The sequence below is a fragment of the Palaemon carinicauda genome, chromosome 8, assembly GCF_036898095.1.
Source record: "Palaemon carinicauda isolate YSFRI2023 chromosome 8, ASM3689809v2, whole genome shotgun sequence".
Taxonomy (NCBI): domain Eukaryota; kingdom Metazoa; phylum Arthropoda; class Malacostraca; order Decapoda; family Palaemonidae; genus Palaemon; species Palaemon carinicauda.
The window spans coordinates 161,899,098-161,923,729 of record NC_090732.1 but is presented as its reverse complement, the minus strand read 5'-3'; the positions used below and the strand labels follow the sequence as shown (position 1 = coordinate 161,923,729).

Here is a 24,632-nt window from a genome sequence, read left to right as displayed (position 1 = left end):
TATTATTATCAATATAATAATAATAATAATTATTACTATTACTATTACTATTACTTATATTATATATTATTATATATTATTATATATCATTATCATTATCATTATTTTTATTATTATTATTATTATTATTATTATTTTTATTATTATTATTATTATTATTATTTTTCAATTGCAATTTCTGACACTTTTTAAAAATGGCGCTTGGCATGTTTCTCGACTGAAAGACTCATATTTCATTTTTCCTTGTTTCCTTTCCTCACTGGGCTATTTTCCCTGTGGGGGCCCCTGGGCTTATAGCACCCTGCTTTTCCAACTACGGTTGTAGCTTAGCATCTAATAATAATAATAATAATACATTCAGTGAAAAAATATTATAAATTGTTGCATGCAGCTATTTTCCTGTATAGTTGGATACAGGAGTCACTAACACACCCAGCTTCAAAGAAGTGCACCCTGTCACTACCTTACTTCAAGGTGAGGAACCTAGCAAATGAGTGTAGGAAGCAATAGCAGAGATGGTGGGCGGGGCTAAACGCAGAAATTTGCCACGCAGTAAGGGTGTGGCTGGGTGCACTTCCTGAGAGTGAGGTGTACCAGGAATTCCTGTGTCCAGCTGTACCTACTTACCATTGGCTTGTTTGTATTCTTCTTATGTTCCTGGAGTTCCTGTGTCAGCTTGACAATCCTCTTTTCTAATGCTGCCTTGCTACCCCTTAGTTTCTCTGCTTCCATTAGCTGGTTTTCGGCCCTCATCAACTTGGTCTGGAGGAAGAAGAATGGTAGCAAAGAAGGCACGAGTTATCTGAATTTTGTCATTTTCTAGTATCATGTCCTATTTAACGCTCATCTTTTAATTCTTTCACGCATAGACACTTATGCAAGCAGGACACCATTTAACTAATGTTTAACAGTAGAAATTTTTTGTTTTTCTAATTATGACATAAAGGGGATCAATTACTATGTATTATATGATGGTACAAAATAAAGAACTCAACATTCATTCTGAATTGGATCATAAATTTCACTTCAATGGGCAGAAACCAGGACTGATGAGGTTATTTAGTGCCGTCATAAATAAGTAAAAAACTATGAAAAAAAAAGAAAAGAAAAAAAAACACTCACTCATAACTACATCCTATTCACATATTTAAAATATCAAATTATTAAAAAATTAACTCAAATTAAATTTCATTAAAAACAAGAGTATCTACTGTACTTCAACATCTCAAGTATCAACGATAAAAGGAAGAAAAGATAGCAACTGAGGGAGGAAAGAAGAATATGAAGAAAAAATAATTAAGGTTTACAATGAAGACAGGAACATACAGTACTTGCCTCTTGGTAACAAATGTTTGAAAGTTAAGAGGCAATTACTCATTAGACTAGAAATGCTTTGAGTGAATGAAAAAAATGTAAACATATATAGCAAGTACAGAAAAAATGTACAACACAAATATACTTTGGGAAGGATATCACAAGTATTCTTTACCTGGTGCGTTTTAACGTCAATTTGGCTCTCGTGCAGCTCTTGCTGCAATCGGCTAATTTTATGCTCAAGGGAACGAATTGTATGATTGTTTCCCTCTTCAGCGCTTCTGACTCTTGAATCGACATCTTGCAACTTGTTCTGATAAGGTAGGAAAAAAATGAAGATTATTTTTGGCAGGAATATAAAAACTAAAATCAATCATAAATTTAAAATCGGTTATGTATACAAGAAGGGCTTTCTACACCCATTTCTCTGCCAAAACTAACTTACCATTTTATATATTCGGGCACCTAAATTATTTCCTCATTTACATGTCCTCTATTATACCTGCTCTAACTTTTAATCTTTTCTCACTATGTTAGTGAAAGGTAAGTAAGGTTTGGTAGATGCATAAGGTGAGGATGGCTAAGATTTTACAAAATCTAGGTCTGCATTTATATATATGCATGTATGTACAGTCGTCGTTGTCGGCGCCCACTCGTGTCCGAGTATTGGGTTCTGTCGTTAGCCATCAGCCTCCTATCTATGGGGTGGGTGCTTATGTCTGATGTGGCTGTTAAACAGCCATGTACAGTATGTATGTATATATATATATATATATATATATATATATATATATATATATATATATATATATATATATATATATATATATATATATATATATATACATACTGTATATATATATATATATATATATATATATATATATATATATATACATATATATATATATATATATATATATATATATATATATACATATATATATATATATATATACATACCCTCCCAAACTCTGTCACTCATTGACCCTGCTTCTCCTCCGAGTTTGCAACCAATACATTATCATCAGCAAACAACATCTGATTCACCTCCCACTCATGATCACTCTCATCTATCAGTTTCAAAACTCGGCCAAGCGCTCAAGCTTTCGCCTCTCTTACAACTCCATTAACAAACAAATTGAACAACCATGGTTACATCATGCATCCCTATCTCAGCCCCTCGCTCAGTGGAAACCACTCACTCACTTCATTCCCTATCCTAACACATTCTTTACTGCCTATGTATAAACTCTTCACTGCTTGCAACAACTTTCCACCAATTCTATACAAAGTAACTTCATCACATTCCACATTGTTTCTCTATCGACTCTATCATAGGCTTTCTCCAGATCCATAAATGCAACATACAACTCCTTTCCTTTTGCTAAATATTTCTCACTTCTCTGCATAACTGTTCAACTTAGTTTATTGGATAGGCACTGTTACAATACGGAACTGTATGTGCATATGATTTTATTGTGAAAATCATTATGAAATAAATACAGTTATATTAAATGAACACATTCATCTTAAACACACTCAAATACAATTATACTCATGCACAAATTTGACAGTGGATTTCATTCCTCACCTTCGAAACTAAAAGGTTATTATGGGTGTCGTTCAACTGGTGGGTCAGGTTTTCGACATCGTTCTCCAGAGAGGTGATGGTCTGCTTATTCATTTGGTCTTGATTTCTTAACTCCTGCAGCTCTCTCTGTAATTGCTTTCCATAATAATGAAAATAATTAAACTAATAAGTGCCATGTATCCTAAAATTCTCAGATACAGAAGTAGATTCTATTATAGGTGCATATATTATGTTGTTCTTTTGGAACTTTCACAAGAAACTTTAGAATATAAATTATTCTTTCTCTAAATCCTCAAATAACCTTAGCTGATTTCATATTCCTATCTCTTTTATTTCTCATTTTCTTTTAAAATCTAACTTTTAATTCAAAAGATGAATGATCATATAATTTATAGTTTTCAGAAATAAAGGGTATAAGTTTTACCCTTCTACATAATTCCAAATATTGAGTGATGTACAAGTCTCTCTTTTACCCAAATACCTTTGTGAAAGATTCATTCCTGCCAGTTTCCTCCAGCTTGGAGTTGAGGCTCTTGTTCTCAGAAATCAGTGAATTGATTGTCATCTCTTTTGCTTTTGTTTCAGCTTCTAAGTCCACAATTCTGATTTCTAAACTGTTCTGAGAGAAATTAAACAAATTCAAATGTGAAGAATACATAGTTTGATATAGCGACTTATAAAATGTAACTACGTTGCAAGAGAACAAGAATAAAAGATTCAAAAGCATTTTGTAGGAAAAAGATAAATTCAACATATGAAACCGCAATATATAATAATTAGATGCCTACAGTTCAAGTTATTATTAATCTATTCAATACACTACCCAGGTTTTGAAACAGCAAGAGAATATTAAATTCTTTCTTATAGTATTTGAATTTGTCAAGTTTCCCACCTTTTGAAACAGAGCAAAGTAGAGGGTTAGTTTTCCAAATGTTCTGTAACATATTTAGGATATTAAACTGTCAGGTTTGACTCATTATTTAGAAAATTTTAGGCTTAAATCTGCTGAGATGACTGCCGAGTACTAGGCATCTGTTTCTAAGCCAAGGGTCTCCAGTAAATATGGAGACAAAGTTATTAATTCAAATAGCATCAAACACAAAACTGATGAGCCCTTGCCCGGATATTCCACTACCTTTTCAAAAACAATCTAGCAGGCTAATGATATTAATAATATATAATAGTACAGAAATAGAATAGTGATACAACCATGAACTGCAAAGTGCCACACTGTTTAGGATTACGTTCAATGCCAAATCATTATGATCAGCATGTATGCTGTGTAATGAATGGGTTAAGGGATCCAAGATAAATTCTTCCTTTTTGGTGTTCTAGGCATCTTATGACATAAAGTGAGATAGATTCTACTCCAAGTGCTGGCTCAGACATGTGTTGTCTTGGCATTTCAATCAGAGATAGATTCTACTCCAAGTGCTAGCGCAGGCATGTGTTATCTTTGCATTTCAATCATAAGAGGTGCAGGCAATATTGGCTCTAGTTCCTCCAAAGATGAACTGAACTTCAATTAAACAATGGACAAAGTTTATACACTAAAGACTACAGTATAAGCATTAGTGAAAAGTCTTAGGCCTTTTACCATACTGAAAAAAAATACCATCAAAGCAGTTAGCTTGTAAACCAAGGTTTACAACATGTATACAGTACTGGCAATTATTGGGGCTACTACAAAAGTGATCCTCAGAGGACAGGGCATGTAAAATAAAAGGCTTTTCCTTTGTTAAATGGCAAAAGCTTGAACTTGGTAGATATAAGCACTATAAATACTGTTACTTACTCCATCCATTAAAATTTAAGACAACTGCAGCTAGCACCAGACACAAATAGTGTATCTGTGCAAGTTACATTGTGAACTTCAGCAAGTCAATTTCTTTTATTTAGTCTTTTTTTCCAAGGAAGTTCCATAGACCCTGTATAGAAAATGAAACCAGTATTTATCCAGTGAAGAGATCTAATCCATATTATGAGTAACTTAATTTGATTAATTACCTGGTTGCCTTGCTTTTTGTCCATGTTCTTCAATTTCTCACTGAGGACTCTGTTGTCCTTCTCCAAGACTTCGACGCTGACGCTCTTGGCATCTAGCAACGCCTGCAGTTCACCAACTCGGTTGTTCAAGAAGTTCTGCGAAGAATAAATATCGTTGAATCCACCTTTAATTAACATTATCATCTAAAGACACATCGTTCAATGTGAATCTTTGTTTATCTCAATCCTTTGTTGTTTCATGTGAAATGTTTGCAAACAAATTGAGTGTTGCAAATTGGATTAGAAACTCTTCCCAAAAATTTATTTTTTTCCATAAATATAAATATATACTGTATATATATACACACAGACATATTTTCTTTTATGTTAGTACACATACTTGACTTACCAACTGACTAGTTTCTTGGTCAAACTTGATCTTGAGGTGGTGATTACTTGCTGTAAGATCATCCAAAGCCTTCTTTTTGGTCTCTGCTTCTTTCTCAAGTTCCTTCACGCGATTCTCAAGCTTTAGAAAAACAAAATAATGAGTAACAATCTCATCTGAGGTCCAAATGGCCTCCTCCACGAATCTCACGCATGTCAATGTATCTCATTACATGGGTAGGCTCCTAAAGAGTAGACTGTCTTTCATAGCAATCTGTTTATACAGGTGGAGTGGTTTAAAAAGTTTTGGTTAGCATTTACCTTAATTAGCGATGTCTTCAACTGGTTTTGAAATGTGTTTGTGTGTTAAATGTTCAAATGGGTTATTGCTAAAGGATAAGGATTCTCATTTCTTTTGTATCACATCCCGGGGGAAACACTGTGACTTAAATCGTAGGAATTCAGAATGTAAGAACTTACCAAAAATGTGAGAAGTTACCAGATTCTTATGAAGAAATGTTAGGTTTTTGTCTAAACAAGTTGCTGAGAAGTATTTTAAATGTAAAGAGAAAAGTTAATTCCAAATCAGGCGAGTATCCAGAGAAGACAATGTCCTTCCACATTAAGAATTTCGGGATTAAAGCTCACATCAAATGATCAGGTTAGGGGCTTGATGGTTAGGGTCCACAATGCAGTATTAGGAGTGCGGCTACTTCTCTTAAATTTTGTAAGAATCTTCTTTGGAAAGGGTTTTGGCAGCAACTCAAGAGATGTATCAAATCTGTTTTTGCCAAGCAATATTTCAGGAAGGCATGGTGTTCCTATAAGGATTGCTAGGCATTGGTTCCTATGGTAGCTGCAGGTAATGTTCTAGGGTAAGTAGTATTTGGGGTCATTTGTACTGACTAGGATGTCTTAAAGTTTGTATTGGTTCACAGGCCCTCATGGAAATTTCAAATTTGGAATCATGTGGTACTGTAAAAGTTTTCTGTAGCTTTTGGTGGGAATGTTTCAGTACCTGGAGATTTGAGATGAGGCGTGTCAAGTTGTCTAGTTGGTAGGTGTAAGTGTTAAGGTTAGGATATTTGGTTTCGTTAAGTCTCTTTCCCTCACTTAACTTCCTCCTTCAGTGTGTGATTTAGCCAAGTGAATCTCAGGTGAGAAGTTTAATAAAATGTTATTTTCATTAGTAAAATAAATTTTTGAATATACTTACCCGATGATCATGTAGCTGTCAACTCCGTTGCCCGACAGAAATCTACGGTCGGGATACGCCAGCGATCGCTATACAGGTGGGGGTGTACACAACAGCGCCATCTGTGGTCAGGTACTCAAGTACTTCTTGTCAACAAGACCTCAATTTTCTCCTCGGTCCACTGGTTCTCTATGGGGAGGAAGGGCGGGTCCTTTAAATCATGATCATCGGGTAAGTATATTCAAAAATTTATTTTACTAATGAAAATAACATTTTTCAATATTAATCTTACCCGATGATCATGTAGCTGATTCACACCCAGGGTGGTGGGTGGAGACCAGCATACATGTTAACAAAGAAGCTAAGTATCCCGTATTACATTTTATTAGTTATTCAAAATAACAATATAAAATAAATAAGTACCTGGTAAGGAAGTCGACTTGAACCATTACTCTGCCTTTATTAAGTACGTCTTCCTTACTGAGCGTAGCGGTCCTCTTAGGATGCTGAACAACTCTTAGGTGCTGAAGTATAAAGGGCTGCAACCCATACTAAAGGACCTCATCACAACTTCTAACCTAGGCGCTTCTCAAGAAAGAATTGACCACCCGCCAAATCAACCAGGATGCGGAAGGCTTCTTAGCCGACCGTACAACCCAAAAACAACAATAAAAAGTATTCAAGAGAAAGGTTAAAAAAGGTTATGGGATTATGGGAATGTAGTGGCTGAGCCCTCACCTACTACTGCACTCGCTGCTACGAATGGTCCCAGGGTGTAGCAGTTCTCGTAAAGAGACTGGACATCTTTGAGGTAGAATGATGCGAACACTGACTTGCTTCTCCAATAGGTTGCATCCATAACACTCTGCAGAGAACGGTTCTGTTTGAAGGCCACTGAAGTAGCCACAGCTCTCACTTCATGTGTCCTTACCTTCAGCAAAGCAAGGTCTTCTTCCTTCAGATGAGAATGAGCTTCTCTAATCAGAAGCCTGACGTAGTAAGAAACTGCGTTCTTAGACATTGGTAGCGAAGGCTTCTTAACAGCACACCATAAGGCTTCCGATTGTCCTCGTAAGGGTTTAGACCTCTTTAGATAGTACCTAAGAGCTCTAACTGGGCAAAGTACTCTCTCCAGTTCGTTACCCACCAAGTTGGATAGGCTAGGGATCTCGAACGATTTAGGCCAAGGACGTGAAGGAAGCTCGTTTTTAGCCAAAAAACCGAGCTGCAAGGAACATGTAGCCGTTTCAGATGTGAAACCTATGTTCCTGCTGAAGGCGTGGATCTCACTTACTCTTTTAGCTGTTGCTAGGCACACGAGGAAAAGAGTTTTTAATGTGAGGTCCTTAAAAGAGGCTGATTGGAGCGGTTCAAATCTAGATGACATAAGGAACCTTAGAACTACGTCTAGATTCCAGCCTGGAGTGGACAACCGACGTTCCTTTGAGGTCTCAAAAGACCTAAGGAGGTCCTGTAGATCTTTGTTGGTGGAAAGATCCAAGCCTCTGTGGCGGAAAACCGCTGCCAACATACTTCTGTAACCCTTGATCGTAGGAGCTGATAGGGATCTAACGTTCCTTAGATGTAACAGGAAGTCAGCAATCTGGGTTACAGTGGTACTGGTTGAGGAAACTGCATTGGCCTTGCACCAGCTTCGGAAGACTTCCCATTTAGATTGATAGACTCTGAGAGTGGATGTCCTCCTTGCTCTGGCAATCGCTCTGGCTGCCTCCTTCGAAAAGCCTCTAGCTCTTGAGAGTCTTTCGATAGTCTGAAGGCAGTCAGACGAAGAGCGTGGAGGTTTGGGTGTACCTTCTTTACGTGAGGTTGACGCAGAAGGTCCACTCTTAGAGGGAGAGTCCTGGGAACGTCGACCAGCCATTGCAGTACCTCTGTGAACCATTCTCTCGCGGGCCAGAGGGGAGCAACCAACGTCAGCCGTGTCCCTTTGTGAGAGGCGAACTTCTGAAGTACCCTGTTGACAATCTTGAACGGCGGGAATGCATACAGGTCGAGATGGGACCAATCCAGCAGAAAGGCATCCACGTGAACTGCTGCTGGGTCTGGAATCGGAGAACAATACAATGGGAGCCTCTTGGTCATCGAGGTAGCGAACAGATCTATGGTTGGCTGACCCCACAGGGTCCAAAGTCTGCTGCAAACATTCTTGTGAAGGGTCCACTCTGTGGGGATGACCTGACCCTTCCGGCTGAGGCGATCTGCCATGACATTCATATCGCCCTGAATGAACCTCGTTACCAGCGTGAGCCTTCGATCTTTTGACCAAATGAGGAGGTCCCTTGCGATCTCGAACAACTTCCTCGAATGAGTCCCCCCCTGCTTGGAGATGTAAGCCAAGGCTGTGGTGTTGTCGGAGTTCACCTCCACCACCTTGTTTAGCTGGAGGGACTTGAAGTTTATTAAGGCCAGATGAACCGCCAACAACTCCTTGCAATTGATGTGAAGAGTCCTTTGCTCCTGATTCCATGTTCCCGAGCATTCCTGTCCATCCAATGTCGCACCCCGGCCCGAGTCTGATGCGTCCGAGAAGAGACGGTGGTCGGGGGTCTGAACAGCTAACGAAAGACCTTCCTTGAGAAGAATGCTGTTCTTCCACCAGGTTAGAGTAGACCTCATCTCTTCTGAAACAGGAACTGAGACCGTCTCTAGCGTCATGTCCTTTATCCAGTGAGCAGCAAGATGATACTGAAGGGGGCGGAGGTGGAGTCTCCCTAACTCGATGAACATGGCCAGCGATGAAAGTGTCCCTGTTAGACTCATCCACTGCCTGACTGAGCATCGGTTTCTTCTCAGCATGCTCAGGATGCACTCTAGGGCTTGGTTGATCCTTGGGGCCGACGGAAAAGCCCGAAAAGCTCGACTCTGAATCTCCATACCCAGGTAAACAATGGTCTGGGATGGGACGAGCTGGGACTTCTCTAAATTGACCAGGAGGCCCAGTTCCTTGGTCAGATCCATAGTCCATCTGAGATTCTCCAGACAACGACGACTTGTGGGAGCTCTTAAAAGCCAGTCGTCTAAATAGAGGGAGGCTCTGATGTCTGCCAAGTGAAGGAATTTCGCAATATTCCTCATCAGTCTCGTAAACACAAGAGGTGCCGTGCTTAGGCCAAAGCACAGGGCTTGGAACTGGTACACAACCTTTCCAAAGACGAATCTTAGGAAAGGTTGGGAGTCTGGATGGATGGGGACGTGAAAGTATGCGTCTTTCAGGTCTAACGAGACCATCCAGTCCTCCTGCCTGACCGCTGCTAGGACCGACTTCGTCGTCTCCATCGTGAACGTCTGCTTGGTGACATAAGCATTGAGAGCACTGACGTCCAGCACCGGTCTCCAACCTCCTGTCTTCTTGGCTACAAGAAAGAGACGGTTGTAAAAGCCCGGGGATTGATGATCCCGGACTATGACCACTGCTTCCTTTTGTAGCAAGAGCGACACCTCTTGTTGCAACGCTAGCCTCTTGTCCTTCTCCTTGTAGTTGGGAGAGAGGTTGATGGGAGATGTAGTTAGAGGGGGATTGAGGCAGAACGGAATTCTGTATCCCTCCCTTAGCCACTTCACAGACTGAGCGTCTGCACCTCTGCTCTCCCAAGCTTGCCAGAAGGTCTTGAGTCTGGCTCCTACTGTTGTCTGGAGAGGAAGGAAGTCAAAACTTGCCTTTTGCGGACTTGGAACCCTTCTTGGACTTGCCTCTGTGACTGTCTGCACGGGTACCTCCTCTGCTGGAGGCTCTGCCACGAAAGGGCGGGATGAACCTAGAAGCAGGTGTATCAGCTGCTAAAGGACGGAAGGGTCTAGGCACGGAAGGTAAGGGTTTAGCCTTACGTGCAGAAGAAGCCATGAGGTCATGCGTATCCTTCTGGATAAGAGAGGCAGCCATCCCCTTAATCAACTCCTCCGGAAACAGACACGTGGAGAGAGGAGCAAACAGCAACTCTGACTTCTGGCAAGGAGTGATACCAGCAGATAAGAAGGAGCACAGATGTTCTCTCTTCTTGAGGACCCCTGATACATATGAAGCCGCAAGTTCACCAGACCCATCCCGTATTGCCTTGTCCATGCTGGACATGATCAGCATGGCCGAGTCCTTGTCAGAAGGGGAAGTCTTCCTGCTTAAGGCTCCCAAACACCAATCGAGGAAGTTGAATATCTCGAAGGCACGAAAGACTCCCTTCAACAAATGATCAAGATCGGAAAGTGACCAGCAGATCTTCGAACGTCTCATAGCCAACCTGCGGGGAGAGTCAACCAGACTTGAGAAGTCGGCCTGGGCAGAGGCAGGAACCCCCAAGCCAGGTTCCTCTCCCGTGGCATACCAGACGCTCGACTTAGAAGCCAGCTTGGGAGGAGGAAACACAAAAGAGGTCCTTCCCAGTTGCTTCTTGGAATGCAACCAGTCCCCCATAACCCTCAAAGCTCTCCTTGATGATCTGGCGAGAACAAGCTTGGTGAAGGCAGGCGCAGCAGACTGCATGCCCATAGCAAACTCGGAGGGCGGAGAACGAGGGGTTGCAGACACAAAGTGTTCAGGATACAGTTCTCTGAACAAAGCAAGGACCTTGCGAAAGTCTAAGGAGGGTGGCGAAGACTTGGGTCCTTCAACATCAGAGTGAGGATCATCCAGATGAGCAGCTTCATCCTCCGATACATCCTCATCCGAAAGGTGAGTTGTGAGTGGCAAAGGCAGAGTAGCAAGCTGAGCGGCTGAATCCTGCAGAACGGGTGCACGCGTACCTGCGGATCCATCATCATGCCTCTGCTGGACAGACTGTGAGCTGGCAACAACAAAAGCAGAGGGCCGGAGTGTGGGAGGGTCTGCGGTGGGCTGAGGAGCATGCGGTGTGGTAAGCAGAGCATGCTGTAAGGCATGCGGCTCATGCTGCATGGTATGCGGCTCATGCTGCATGGGATGCGGCTCATGCTGCATGGTATGCGGCTCATGCTGCATGGTATGCGGCTCATGCTGCATGGTATGCGGAGCATGCTGTAAGGTCTGCAGAGCATGCTGCATGGGCTGAGGAGAATGCCGCATAGTGCTGGAACCCGGCAACTCCTGATGCGGCAGCTCACGCATGTTAGCAGATGGTGCAGCAAGAACATGCGTCTGGCAGTGAGGACTGCGCATCAGTGGAGGAGCTCTCACAGGAAGGGTGTGGGAGCAGGCAGCCGCAGTATCTGCAGAGCGCACAACCTCTGCGGGTTGTAGAATAACAGGAGGGGTGTTAACCTTCTCTGCATGATACTCCTGCATAAAAGCAGCAAGCTGAGACTGCATAGTCTGCAGCATGGACCACTTAGGGTCTACTGTGGTTGGAGCAACAACAGACGGTGCAGAGGCCTGTTGAGGGACCACTCTACCTCTCTTGGGAGGTGTGCAGTCATCAGAAGACTGCGGCGAGTCCGAACTGACCCAGCGGCTACACCTGGGCCGTTGGACTAGCTCGGAAGGGACCTTACGTTTGAGCGGTCGTGAGACCTGGGTCCACCGTTTCCTCCTGGAAACCTCTTCCACAGACGAGGAATGTAAGGGCTCATTCGTCTGGGAGTGGAAGGGACGATCCTTAGCAGATGCGTCCGCAACCACTGAGGATACATCCGTGCGCCGATCAAGGCCTGCCGAACCCTTTGGTCCTTCGACATTGCTTCTCCCCTGGGCTTGGGAGCTTGCAAGAGGTCCCGGACTGGGAGGACGACTGGCACGCACAGATGTATCCTCATGCGCAACACTGACACTGACACTATGCACAGCACAAGCACTAACACTTCCCACTGCACTCTTCGCTTTCAGCTCTCTGACATCTGCCAAGAGCTGATTGCGGTCACTAACCAACGACTCCACCTTATCACCGAGAGCCTGAATGGCACGCAACATATCAGCCATTGCAGGCTGAGCACTCGTAGCAGGTTCGGGAGTCACCACCACAGGGGAAGGAAAAGGTTGAGGGGCATGGGGAGAGGAAAAATCCACAGAGCGAGAAGAACTCCTCCTATCTCTCTCCTTCTCTAACCTACGTGTATATCTGAGGAATTCATTAAAATCGAATTCCGAAAGCCCAGCACATTCCCCACATCGATCTTCCAATTGACAGGATTTTCCCCTACAATTGGAACATACGGTGTGAGGATCAACAGAGGCCTTCGGAAGACGCCTATTACAAGTCCTAACACTACATTGCCTGTATTTAGGAACTTGGGAATGGTCAGACATCTTGAATTTTAGAAGTAGTCAAGGGGGAATTCCAAAGTAAAGCAAAGATCGTTAACCAATGAATCAAATTAATTCCAAAAGCTTGCTAAGCTAAGGATAAAGCTTCCTGTACAGCGAAGGCTAAATTTCAGAGCAAATACTTCACCAAATCGTGAACAAAAGACTCCAAAATCAACAGCGTATCCATGTAGGTCTTGCCGGCGGCACGACAGAGGAAAAATTGAGGTCTTGTTGACAAGAAGTACTTGAGTACCTGACCACAGATGGCGCTGTTGTGTACATCCCCACCTGTATAGCGATCGCTGGCGTATCCCGACCGTAGATTTCTGTCGGGCAACGGAGTTGACAGCTACATGATCATCGGGTAAGATTAATATTGAAAAATTAATTATTTCTATACTCATCCTACGGTTCCTCCCATATCACTTCCCCACCGAATAATGATATCAACTGGATGTTGTAAGCAATTCAAATAATTATACAGGAAGGGCTTACCCACAGCATACTCATTACCATACAAGAACATATAACAGGCAATAGTGTAATTGAGGGGGGAGGCTATTGAACTGAGGGAAAACGGGAAATTAATTTCTAATGATAAGCCGTCACCATTAGCGTGAACCTTGGGTGAGTATACAAAATGACCGATTTTATTAATAAAATTACATTACTTTCTAAATCTAAGCCAAGGACAGTCTAGTATATTTTTGTTGCCATAGCCTCAAATAAAAAGAGAAAAAATTATAAAAATTTAAGAAAAGAATAAGAAATCCATGTAAATAGCATGTATAGGTGTGATGATTGTTAACTGTAAACTATCAATATTACACATTGAGTTTTATCATTGGGATTACAATGAAAATAATGAAGGAATTGTGTCTATTGTAAAACTATTAAATAATAGTAAAAATAAAAATGAAATAAACTTCTAACTCATCAAATTTCTAATTATTAGTAACAATTAAGAATAATCAAAATTGTGGCTTTTAACTACAATAAAGGGATTTTGACGAAGGAAAAATCTATTTCTGGGGAGAGACCTGTGACGCCCGGCGAAAAAGTCCTTCTTTGTACTTTTTCTGATATAAATCTTCCAAATATACCAGAGAAAATTAAAAGCATGGAATGCAGAGGTTACAACCCTCGCGCGAGCACCTTGTTGGTGTCGTATATCTAACAAGGGCGTTTGTAAAACACTATTCACAGGCTGTCTTCCATTTAGATAATCCCTTCATCAAAGGGGGAGGGCCGTGACAGGCCCTAGAGAATACAGTTGGGTTACCCTATCGACACCCACCACTCGCGCTCACTAGGTCATCCTTCTGCAAGAACATATGGCTTGGCAAGGAAAGGGTGGGTCCGTACAAAAATCATCGGGAAGGGTTTCGCCGGGCGTCACAGGTCTCTCCCCAGAAATAGATTTTTCCTTCGTCAAAATCCCTTTTCTGGGTCGAACCTGTGACGGCCGGCGAAAAAGTACCAGAGAATGCCTTCCAAGCCCAATAAATTAATAACATAATGAGGAGAATACAATCACCATGTACGACAATACTATGATATAATAAAGTAATCGTCCAATTACCAACCAGCCAAATGACATAGGGAACGTAAGGTTAAATAATAATGACGACAAGGAACCAACTGAGTGTCGAATCGCAAAAGGCATCAAACCTTACATGTCTAAGTATATCTAAACATTAAAGGAACGGTAACTACAATAACAGTTAAACCATAGGAATTAAACATGGCAAATATCATAGGGCTAACGAACTACCAAGGAGAGCGGCGACGTGGTGTGAGTGGCGGGTAGGAGGGAGAAGAGAAGAGATGGAAGAAAGGAAGAAGAGGAGATTAATGGGGAGAGATAAGGCTCCCCTCTGCCATCGTTGGGTATTTAAGAGCCTGTAAGATCTTTAGATATTGGCGTTTGACAACCATAGGGGATTTCCAACCCGTATATTTTTTAAAATCATCAAAGTCCCTGTTCTGGAAATCATTGTTGGAGGCATCTACTGTCCGTATATCATGAGCCTGGGGAAATGATTCCGGATTAGTATGTTTAATGAAGTAGAGGATTTGTTGCCTGATACCGTGAATGGAAATAGTACCTCCTTGTTCCCTGATAACCAAGGAGCCAGACGAGCGGGTGGCAGTTCTAGCTAAAAAGGAGCTTGAGAGTGTGACTGTACACTGAGAAAAATCCTGGGGATGAAGAATAATCTTCCGAGAGGAGCACCTATTTTGCGGATCCTCATTTTTTAGCTAGGGAAGCTTTGTCTGGAAAGGAGTACTTCGGCTGAAGGGAGGAAATCTATGTTTTCCGGGTTTCGTGAGAGCTGCTAGTTCTGATGTTCCATCACCTGAAGCCATAGCCGTTAGAAATAAAGTCTTCCTAAGAAGAGTGATATAAGAGCAGGATTCATTGTCCGTGTCCATCGCAAGTTTGAGAACACCGTTCAGAGACCAAGAGTCCTTTTATGGCCGAACCGAAGGTAGAAGCCTAGCACATGTTTTTGGGGTTGATGAGAAATAGGAATCAGCTAGGTTAATGTTGAACCCAACAAGGTAGATCTTCTTCAAAGCTGACTTGATGGTGGTTAAAGTGCTAACTGTTAGGCCTTTGTCAAATAGGAACCTCAAGAAAGAGATGGCTAAATGCGGGGACATACGAGTATGGTCTGCACTCTTAGGGGACCTACTAGTTGTTAACGGCCGAATCATATTGGCGAATTGTCGAGTCCCTTTTTGTCCCATTCGATGAAGAGATCGTTTCCGGTTCAATGTTCGCATCTCTACGAGCTGCCAACTTCCTGTAGTCCACAAAGTTAGAGTTTTGGCTATCCTTGAGTAATCTGACACAGTGAGTTTGGATACTCGGGTCAGTTTGAGGAACGGGATCCGGATGGGACTGAGTTTCAACTCGAGGAGGAGAGGAAACCAACTGTTCTTGGCCAGTGAGGTGGTACTAAAGCCACTACGCCCGGGAAGGAGCGTAGTTTGTGTAAAAGTTTTTAGAAGATTCCCTGGGGGAGATAGGGAAATCTTCTTCTAATGGTTCCAATCCCGGGGTAATGCGTCCATGGCATAAGCCCGAGGGTCCAGGGTTGGGGTCACATAACAAGGAAGTTAGTGATTCATCTGAGTTGCGAATAGATCTACCTGGAGGCCTGGAACGAGCCTGAGTATCCACCGGAATGAAATTATGTCTAGAGACCATTCTGTCTCCAGTGGATCCGTCCTGGATAGTGAGTCCGCTCTCACATTCTGGCCTCCCGCTAGGTGAGGTGCTGACAGGAACCAGTTCTCTTCTGTTGCCCAGGCGAAGATAGTGACCAGGATCTGATTCAGGTTGGGTGACTTGGAACCTCCCCTGTTGACGTAGTGTACTGCGTCTGTGCTGTCTGACACTACTCTGATGTGGGTCGACCTCGGAGGAGAGTCTCTCTTCAGGGTCAAGAACACTGCCATGGCTTTGAGAACAATGATATGGGACTGTTTCATGGAGAGTGACCAAGAACCTGAAACATCTGATGTTCGGAGTAATCCCCCCCATCCACTTAGAGACGCGGCTGTATGGAATGTCACTTGTGGAGGTGGGAATTGTAGAGGAACCGATTTGGAGAGGTCCTTCGGTTCGGACCATGGGTGTAGTCTCATTTTCAAGACAGAGGGGATCTTCGAGACCATGTCTCTTATAGGTACTGTAGCTCTCTTTCTCCAAACTCGATTGATGTCTTTGAGTTTGGCTTTTATTAGATCTGTTACTGAAGTGAATTGGAAAAGTCCGAGGATACTTTCTAAGGCTCTTCGGACACCTGTTTGTGTTTGAGAAAATTTTTTGATCTTGGAAACTATTCCTCTTACCTTTTGGAAGGGAGAGACAACGTGTGCTTCGAAAGGTCCCACTGAATGGCTAACCATTCTAAGCGGACTGATGGTTGCAGGCGAGATTTTTTGGAGATTGACCCGAAATCACAGGTTGTCGAGAAATTGGAATAATTCCTTCGTAGCTCTGTTGCCTTCTATGACCGGCCGGGCCCAAATGAGCCAACCGGCCAGATAAGCAATGATCTGTATCTCTTGGTTCCTGAGTTGTTCTAACACTCTCTCTCCTAGTTTTGTGAATATCCTGGGATCAATGTTGAGGCCAGAGGGCATGTCTTGAACACAAAGGCTTTCCTGCTTAGGCGGAAACCCAGATAAGAAGAGAAGTTTCGAGCTAAAGGCGCAAGATAATAGTCGTCGGTAAGATCGACAGAGGTGGTGACGGTCCTACGGGGAAGTAAGGTCCGTACCCGAGAGATAGTCAACATCCGGAACTTGTCGCAGAGAATGTAAGAGTTTAGCTTGACAAGTCCAGGTCCACTCTCAATGCCGCCAAGCCTTTCTTCGGAATTGTGAACAGGTGGCTTTGGAACTTCAGTGATCGATCCCGTTTGATTGCTTCTTCTTGAGTAACCCTGTGGTGTACTCTTCCAGGATGGGAGTGGATTTCTGGGAGAAGGTCACTGGTGGAGGAGGAGGACCTTGTGGCCATTTTCACCTCAAACCTTTAGAGATTATGCTATGAGCCCACAGACCAAAGGTCCAATGGTCTCGAAAGTGGTAAAGTCTACCCCCTACCGGGACCACCGCGTTGTGAGGGGGTGAATCTAGGTGCTTTCCTTCTCCGAGCCCCCTTTTTTCTAGGTCTGTCTCGATGGCGAGACTGTCTTCTACTCCTGTAGCTTCCTCTCTGGTGTCCACGAGAGGAGCCTGAGGGTTCGGATCTAGGGCTGTATGCAGGTAAAACATCCCAACGGGGTTGGGCTGTGTACCTGGGGAATCAGTGAGGTAGACCACCTGATGAGGGGGATTTGGATGCATAGACGTCGAATCGGAGGGAGGCTGTGATGACGAGTGGGTAACCGACTATCGATTCCTGTCTGATAGAGGCCTCAGACAGAACGTATTTCCCACAACTAACCCGATCAGACCATCAAACGTGTAGGTCGAATTGGAAGGGCAGATCTTGGAATTATCGTAACCCCCAGACTGACAACATCCTGGTCCAGACAGATCGGGCCTGCCCTTTAGGAAATAATACTGTTACCTTCGGTACCTTGTCTAACCTAACCCAGGCAATCTCTTTCAATCGAATGAATCCGTTGAACGGGAATTCTAGTACCTGGGAGTAAATTCTAGGTCCCCCAGAGGGAGGATGTCTATGCCATCCAGATTTATGGTACCATCTATATATGGAACATGTTAAGGCAAATCTCTATGCGTTGTTTTTATCGAAGGAGGTTACTTCGATATGCCTGGGGCTGTAGGGGGAAACTTCTGAGTTCCTGAACGGATCTGACTCACTACCATACTTTTGAGCTCCGTCATAGCCCCTTGGTTTTCCCTAGAATGTGTTGCTTTTAGCAGTCACGGTTTATGCAGGGTAACATGAACATCAGGATCCATTAAGGGTCCTAGGTCGGTGACGTAGGTAATTGCAAAGCTGAAGGCTCAAAATTCATCCCCACCTACCTGCCCGTCCATGGGGTCGTCGTCCAACCTTAGAGAGGACACTCTGAGGAGATAGGGACCTCTAGATGGAGCATTTCTTCCCAACCTTGATAACCAAGGGCGGAGAGCCTCTCTTGCAGGCCAGAGAGATTCATCATCATCCTGACGGGAACCATGTAGGCGAACCTTCTGTAAAAGAAAGGGGACATAAGTCTGGATGTTCCTTGAACTTTGGTTAGTGATCCTATTCACAGGCTGGGATCAACTGTACAACTCATAAAAATCATTTTTAAAGAAAAATCATTTAATGTACTATCTTTTGGGGTATAGTTCGACACTTGTATTCATGAAATGTGACACTGTTGGCGCATCCGCCACAGGTTGGCCACCCCTGACTCAGACGTTCAGAACCGGGTCTAACATTATTTACTGGCTATTAGTATTCTATTGATTCATCTGTTCACTGACCAGAGTTTCAAGGAACAGTAGATAGCCTCTCATGGCATGGTTAGTCTCGACCCGGCCCTTCATTAGAAGGGGCCAACGTTTGGTTCCCAGTACTGAGTGGAAACTTATTTCTATTTGAACACTATGTTGTATGGATATTTATTCATATTTAGGCATAGTTAGAATTGAATATGTATAAATATAGGCATAATCAATTTATTTCTATTTGAACACTATGTTGTATGGATATTTATTCATATTTAGGCATAGTTAGAATTGAAAATGCATAAATATAGGCATAATCAATTTATTTCTATTTGAACACGATGTTGTATGGATATTTATCCATATTTATACATAGTTAGAATTAAATATATGCATAAATATAGGCATAGTTATGTTCATATATTTTTATTTGGACTTTCAAGAATAACTAATGAATATTACCAACGCAAATTCAAAGTGTCATTAAAGTAAGTACAGTTTACTTTGTATTCATGTTAAATCCTTTCCTTTACAGCAAAACAAGAGATTGGCCACCCGTGGTCTGAGTGAGCTCTGTCTGTAACGGAGCTCCGGTAACAATCCCCGGTACAAAGGTCCGTCATAGTGACAACGTGAACACCAGAGAAAACTAATATTAACCTCAATGCTGATCGCCTGTACGAAATCCGGTTAAGCCGGAGATTCGATGAAAAGGATCGTAATAACGATATTGTGATTATTTATGAAAAAGGGGTTCATACCCTGATTCTGATCGTCTGATTGATCTCTGTTTGTAACGGAGAACTAGTGACAAAGGTCCGTCATCGTGAAAACGTGATCCTCAGCGGTACGATAACATTCTCTAATACTGAATGTTTGTGTTATCTCCAGTGAAGCCGGAGATTCGATGAAAAAGGGACCGTAATAATGAAACTGTGAAGTCTTCATCGGTATCACATTGTTAACTCCGGTTCTGGCCGTCTGCTTGATCTCTGTTTGTACCGGAGATCCGGTAGCAAAGGCCCGTCACCGTGATATCGTGACCGTTCCCGGTACGATAACATTAACCTCAATGAATGATTGTGTTATCTCCCGTGAAGCCGGCCGTAACGGTGTAATTATGATCAAACATGACAAAGGTTCGTGTGTAAAAGGCTTCAGCCGGAGTCCGAGTGCCGGATTACACCGTTGCACTCCAAAAATCTGCTCCTGAACGTTAACTAGTTCTCACCCAATGAGTATCCATATAGCGGAGCATAACTCAAGGCGGAGCTAAGCATAACTTCGGAGCTAAGGGTGTCGGTATAAAACGACCCCAATTAATGACTCATACACTAACGTACCTATTAATAGTGTTAGCTATATTAACAGTAACCACATCAATAAAAACGTTTATAATATTAAACGTACTATCATCAACTCTGATACTAAGAGGAGGCTTGAATAACTCGTGATCGTATAAAAACGGAGAACGGGAAATTCACCTCTCTTACTCGAGCTAACAAAGAAAACGAGAGAAGGGATAACTCATATCTGTAGAACAGGGAACGAGCAGTCTCTGTTTTCGCTCTCAAGGTTACATATTAAAAAAACTAACATCACACAATAAAACAAGAACATTAATAAAATTGATTGCTTTTCTTAGTAATAACCAAGAACGAAGAATAACGTAACAAAAAAACAAGGATATAGTCTAAATCGAAGCCTCTGAGGCGAGAACAAACTAACAGACTAAATCGCTAAACTTTAATTCGCTATTCTTCGTAGGTCCAAATTGGACTTGCAAGCAAATAAATACCATAGCAAAAATTAATGATAACAATAAAAGGCCATAAAACGTAAGTGATATAACCAAGATGACAGAGTACCAGATGGGCAAAATTAACTAGAATATTTACCGAAGCGAACATAACCCAAAATGGCTGCCGATACCTCGGCAAGACAATCGCTTCCAAAACTAAAAACCACCATATTGGAAACAGAACAAATGCCCGGTACTGTCAAAAGCTGCCAAAACAAACTATGGTACTTAACATTGGTAAGGGTGAAGTATCAACGTCAGTCATGTTGAATAAACGACAATCACTTCGAAAAACACTGGGCAAAACACTTATAAACTTTGCTGGCAAGTCCAACACAGAAGGATGACCTAGTGAGCGCGAGTGGTGGGTGTCGATAGGGTAACCCAACTGTATTCTCTAGGGCCTGTCACGGCCCTCCCCCTTTGATGAAGGGATTATCTAAATGGAAGACAGCCTGTGAATAGTGTTTTACAAACGCCCTTGTTAGATATACGACACCAACAAGGTGCTCGCGCGAGGGTTGTAACCTCTGCATTCCATGCTTTTAATTTTCTCTGGTATATTTGGAAGATTTATATCAGAAAAAGTACAAAGAAGGACTTTTTCGCCGGCCGTCACAGGTTCGACCCAGAAAAAAATACTATAGAAAAATGTTATTTTCATTAGTAAAATAAATTTTTGAATATACTTACCCGATAATCATGTAGCTGTCAACTCCGTTGCCCGACAGAATTCTACGGAAGGGATACGCCAGCGATCGCTATACAAGAGGGGGGTGTACTCACAAGCGCCACCTGTGGCCAGGTACTGCAGTACTTCTTGTTGACACCACCTCAATTTTTCCTCGGTCCACTGGTTCTATGGGGAGGAAGGGTGGGTCAATTAAATCATGATTATCGGGTAAGTATATTCAAAAATTTATTTTACTAATGAAAATAACATTTTTCAATATTAATCTTACCCGATAATCATGTAGCTGATTCACACCCAGGGAGGTGGGTGAAAACCAGTGTACATGTATATCAAGAAGCTAAGTATCCCGTATTTCATATTATCAGTTATTCAAAATAACAATGAAATTATAAGTACCTGGTAAGGAAGTCGACTTGAGCCATTACTCTGCCTTAAATAAGTTCGTCTTCCTTACTGAGCGCAGCGTTCCTCTTAGGAGGCTGAACAACTCTAAGGTGCTGAAGTATCAAGGGCTGCAACCCATACTAAAGGACCTCATCACAACCTTTAACCTCGGCGCTTCTCAAGAAAGAATTGACCACCCGCCAAATCAAAAAGGATGTGGAAGGCTTCTTAGCCGACCGTACAACCCATAAAAAGTATTCAAGAGAAAGGTTAAAAGGTTATGGGATTATGGGAATGTAGTGGCTGAGCCCTCGCCTACTACTGCATTCGTTGCTACGAATGGTCCCAGGGTGTAGCAGTACTCGTAAAGAGACTGGACATCTTTGAGATAGAATGATGCGAACACTGACTTGCTTCTCCAATAGGTTGCATCCATAACACTCTGCAGAGAACGGTTCTGTTTGAAGGCCACTGAAGTAGCCACAGCTCCCACTTCATGTGTCCTTACCTTCAGCAAAACAAGGTCTTCTTCCTTCAGATGAGAATGTGCTTCCCTAATCAGAAGCCTGAATAGTAAGAAACTGAGTTCTTAGACCTTGGAAAAGAAGGTTTCTTGATAGCACACCATAAGGCTTCTGATTGTCCTCGTAAAGGTTAAGACCTTTTTAGATAGTACCTAAGAGCTCTAACTGGGCAAAGTACTCTCTCCAGTTCATTCCCCACCAAGTTGGACAGGCTTGGGATCTCGAACGACTTAGGCCAAGGACGTGAAGGAAGCTCGTTTAGCAAAAACCGAGCTGCAAGGAACATGTAGCCGTTTCAGATGTGAAAACAATGATCCTGCTGAAGGCGTGGATCTCACTTACTCTTTTAGCTGTTGTCAAGCACACGAGTAAAAGAGTTTTTAATGTGAGGTCCTAAAAAGAGGCTGATTGGAGAGGTTCAAATCTTGATGACATAAGGAACCTTAGGACCACGTCTAGATTCCAGCCTGGAGTGGACAACCGACGTTCCTTTGAGGTCTCAAAAGACCTAGGGAGGTCCTGTAGATCTTTGTTGGTGGAAAGATCCAAGCCTCTGTGGCGGAAAACCGCTGCCAACATACTTCTGTAACCCTTGAGAGTAGGAGCTGAAAGGGATCTTACTTTCCTTAGATGTAACAGGAAGTCAGCAATCTGGGTTACAGTGGTACTGGTTGAGGAAACTGCATTGGTCTTGTACCAGCTACGGAAGACTTCCCCTTGAGACTGATAGATTCTGAGAGTGGATGTTCTCCTTGCTCTGGCAATCGCTCTGGCTGCCTCTTTCGAAAAGCCCCTAGCTCTTGAGAGTCTTTCGAAAGTCTGAAGGCAGTCAGACGAAGAGCGTGGAGATTTGGGTGTACCTTCTTTACGTGAGGTTGACGTAGAAGGTTCACTCCTAGAGGAAGAGTCCTGGGAATGTCGACCAGCCATTGCAGTACCTCTATGAACCATTCTCTCGCGGGCCAGAGCGGAGCCAACCAACGTCAGCCGTGTCCTTTTGCGAGAGGAGAACTTCTGAAGTACCCTGTTGACAATCTTGAACGGCGGGAATGCATACAGGTCGAGATGGGACCAATCCAGCAGAAAAGCATCCACATGAACTGCTGCTGGGTCTGGAATCGGAGAACAATACAACAGGAGTCTCTAGGTTATCGAGGTAGCGAACAGATCTATGGTTGGCTGACCCCACAGGGCCCAAAGTCTGCTGCAAACATTCTTGTGAAGGGTCCACTCTGTGGGGATGACCTGACCCTTCCGGCTGAGGTGATCTGCCATGACATTCATACCGCCCTGAATGAACCTCGTTACCAGCGTGAGCTTTCGATCTTTTGACCAGATGAGGAGGTCCCTTGCTATCTAGAACAACTTCCACGAAAGAGTCCCTCCCTGCTTGAAGATGTAAGCCAGGGCTGTGGTGTTGTCAGAGTCCACCTCCACCACCTTGTTAAGCTGGAGGGACTTGAAGTTTATCAAGGCCAGAAGAACTGCCAACAACTCCTTGCAATTGATGTGAAGTGTCCTTTGCTCCTGATTCCATGTTCCCGAGCATTCCTGTCCGTCCAAAGTCGCACCCCAGCCCGTGTCTGATGCGTCCGAGAGGAGACGGCGGTCGGGTTTCTGAACAGCCAAAGGTAGACTTCCTTGAGAAGAAAGCTGTTCTTACACCACGCGAGAGAATACCTCCTCTCTTCGGAAACAGGAACTGAGACCGTCTCTAGCGTCATGTCCTTTATCCAGTGAGCAGCTAGATGATACTGAAGGGGGGGGAGGTGGAGTCTCCCTAACACGATGAACAGGGCCAGCGATGAAAGTGTCCCTGTTAGACTCATCCACTACCTGACTGAGCATCGGTTCCTTCTCAGCATGCTCTGGATGCATTCTAGGGCTTGGAAGATCCTTGGGGCCGACGGAAAAGCCCGAAAAGCTCGACTCTGAAGATCCATACCCAGGTAGACAATGGTCTGGGATGGGACGAGCTGAGACTCCTCAAAATTGACCAGGAGGCCCAGTTCCTTGGTCAGATCCATAGTCCATCTGAGAATCTCCAGACAGCGACGACTTGTGGGAGCTCTTAAAAGCCAGTCGTCTGACGGAGCCGGACACAAGATCATGGTACTGCTGCACAGTCTGTGAACTGTCAACCATGGGGAAGCGAGGAAGTACAGTGACAACCCGAAGCTGACTAGACTGTCTGGGTCGTACAGACAACTCCTTATCGGGTTGCTGAGGTTGCCGCACTGCGTCACAACAAGTCACTTCTGCTGGTTGTTGAACGTCTTCCCAGTGACACACTGACTCCGTAAACAAAAAATCCTCTAACAAGGACTAAGCTTGGACAGCATGTCTTGCAACACAGCTCAAGGTCTATGGGAGCAGGTGTGGTAACAGACGGGGTTAGCGACTAAAGAGGAACCATTACCTTCCCTGGAAGCATGTTATGCTTAAATAAAAGTCCATAGGAGGCTACGTAGCTAAAGGCTCCTCTCCAAATGACAGAGTCCTCAAGGGAATATCAGAAGGAGGGAGAAAAGCACTTTCTCATCTACAGGGACCATATCCGAGAAAAGCTAAGTTCTCTCAGTGAGGGTTTCACTGG

At 43.2% G+C, this 24,632-nt stretch overlaps 1 protein-coding gene across 2 annotated transcripts in view; it reads right to left on the bottom strand.

Annotated features, from left to right (window-relative positions):
• The window catches only part of LOC137646068 (putative leucine-rich repeat-containing protein DDB_G0290503), a 96,341-nt gene that overhangs the window by 6,663 nt on the left and 65,046 nt on the right, over window positions 1-24,632 (bottom strand). The window contains exons 20-25 of one of the 2 annotated variants that reach the window (XM_068379232.1): window positions 5,304-5,423; window positions 4,916-5,050; window positions 3,390-3,527; window positions 2,909-3,034; window positions 1,490-1,627; window positions 628-762 (exon numbers count right to left, since the gene is read on the bottom strand). In XM_068379232.1, coding sequence (XP_068235333.1) covers window positions 628-762; window positions 1,490-1,627; window positions 2,909-3,034; window positions 3,390-3,527; window positions 4,916-5,050; window positions 5,304-5,423 — 792 coding nt within the window. Of the gene's footprint in view, window positions 1-627; window positions 763-1,489; window positions 1,628-2,908; window positions 3,044-3,389; window positions 3,528-4,915; window positions 5,051-5,303; window positions 5,424-24,632 lie in introns of both variants that reach the window. The other variant, XM_068379231.1, reaches the window with a different exon arrangement.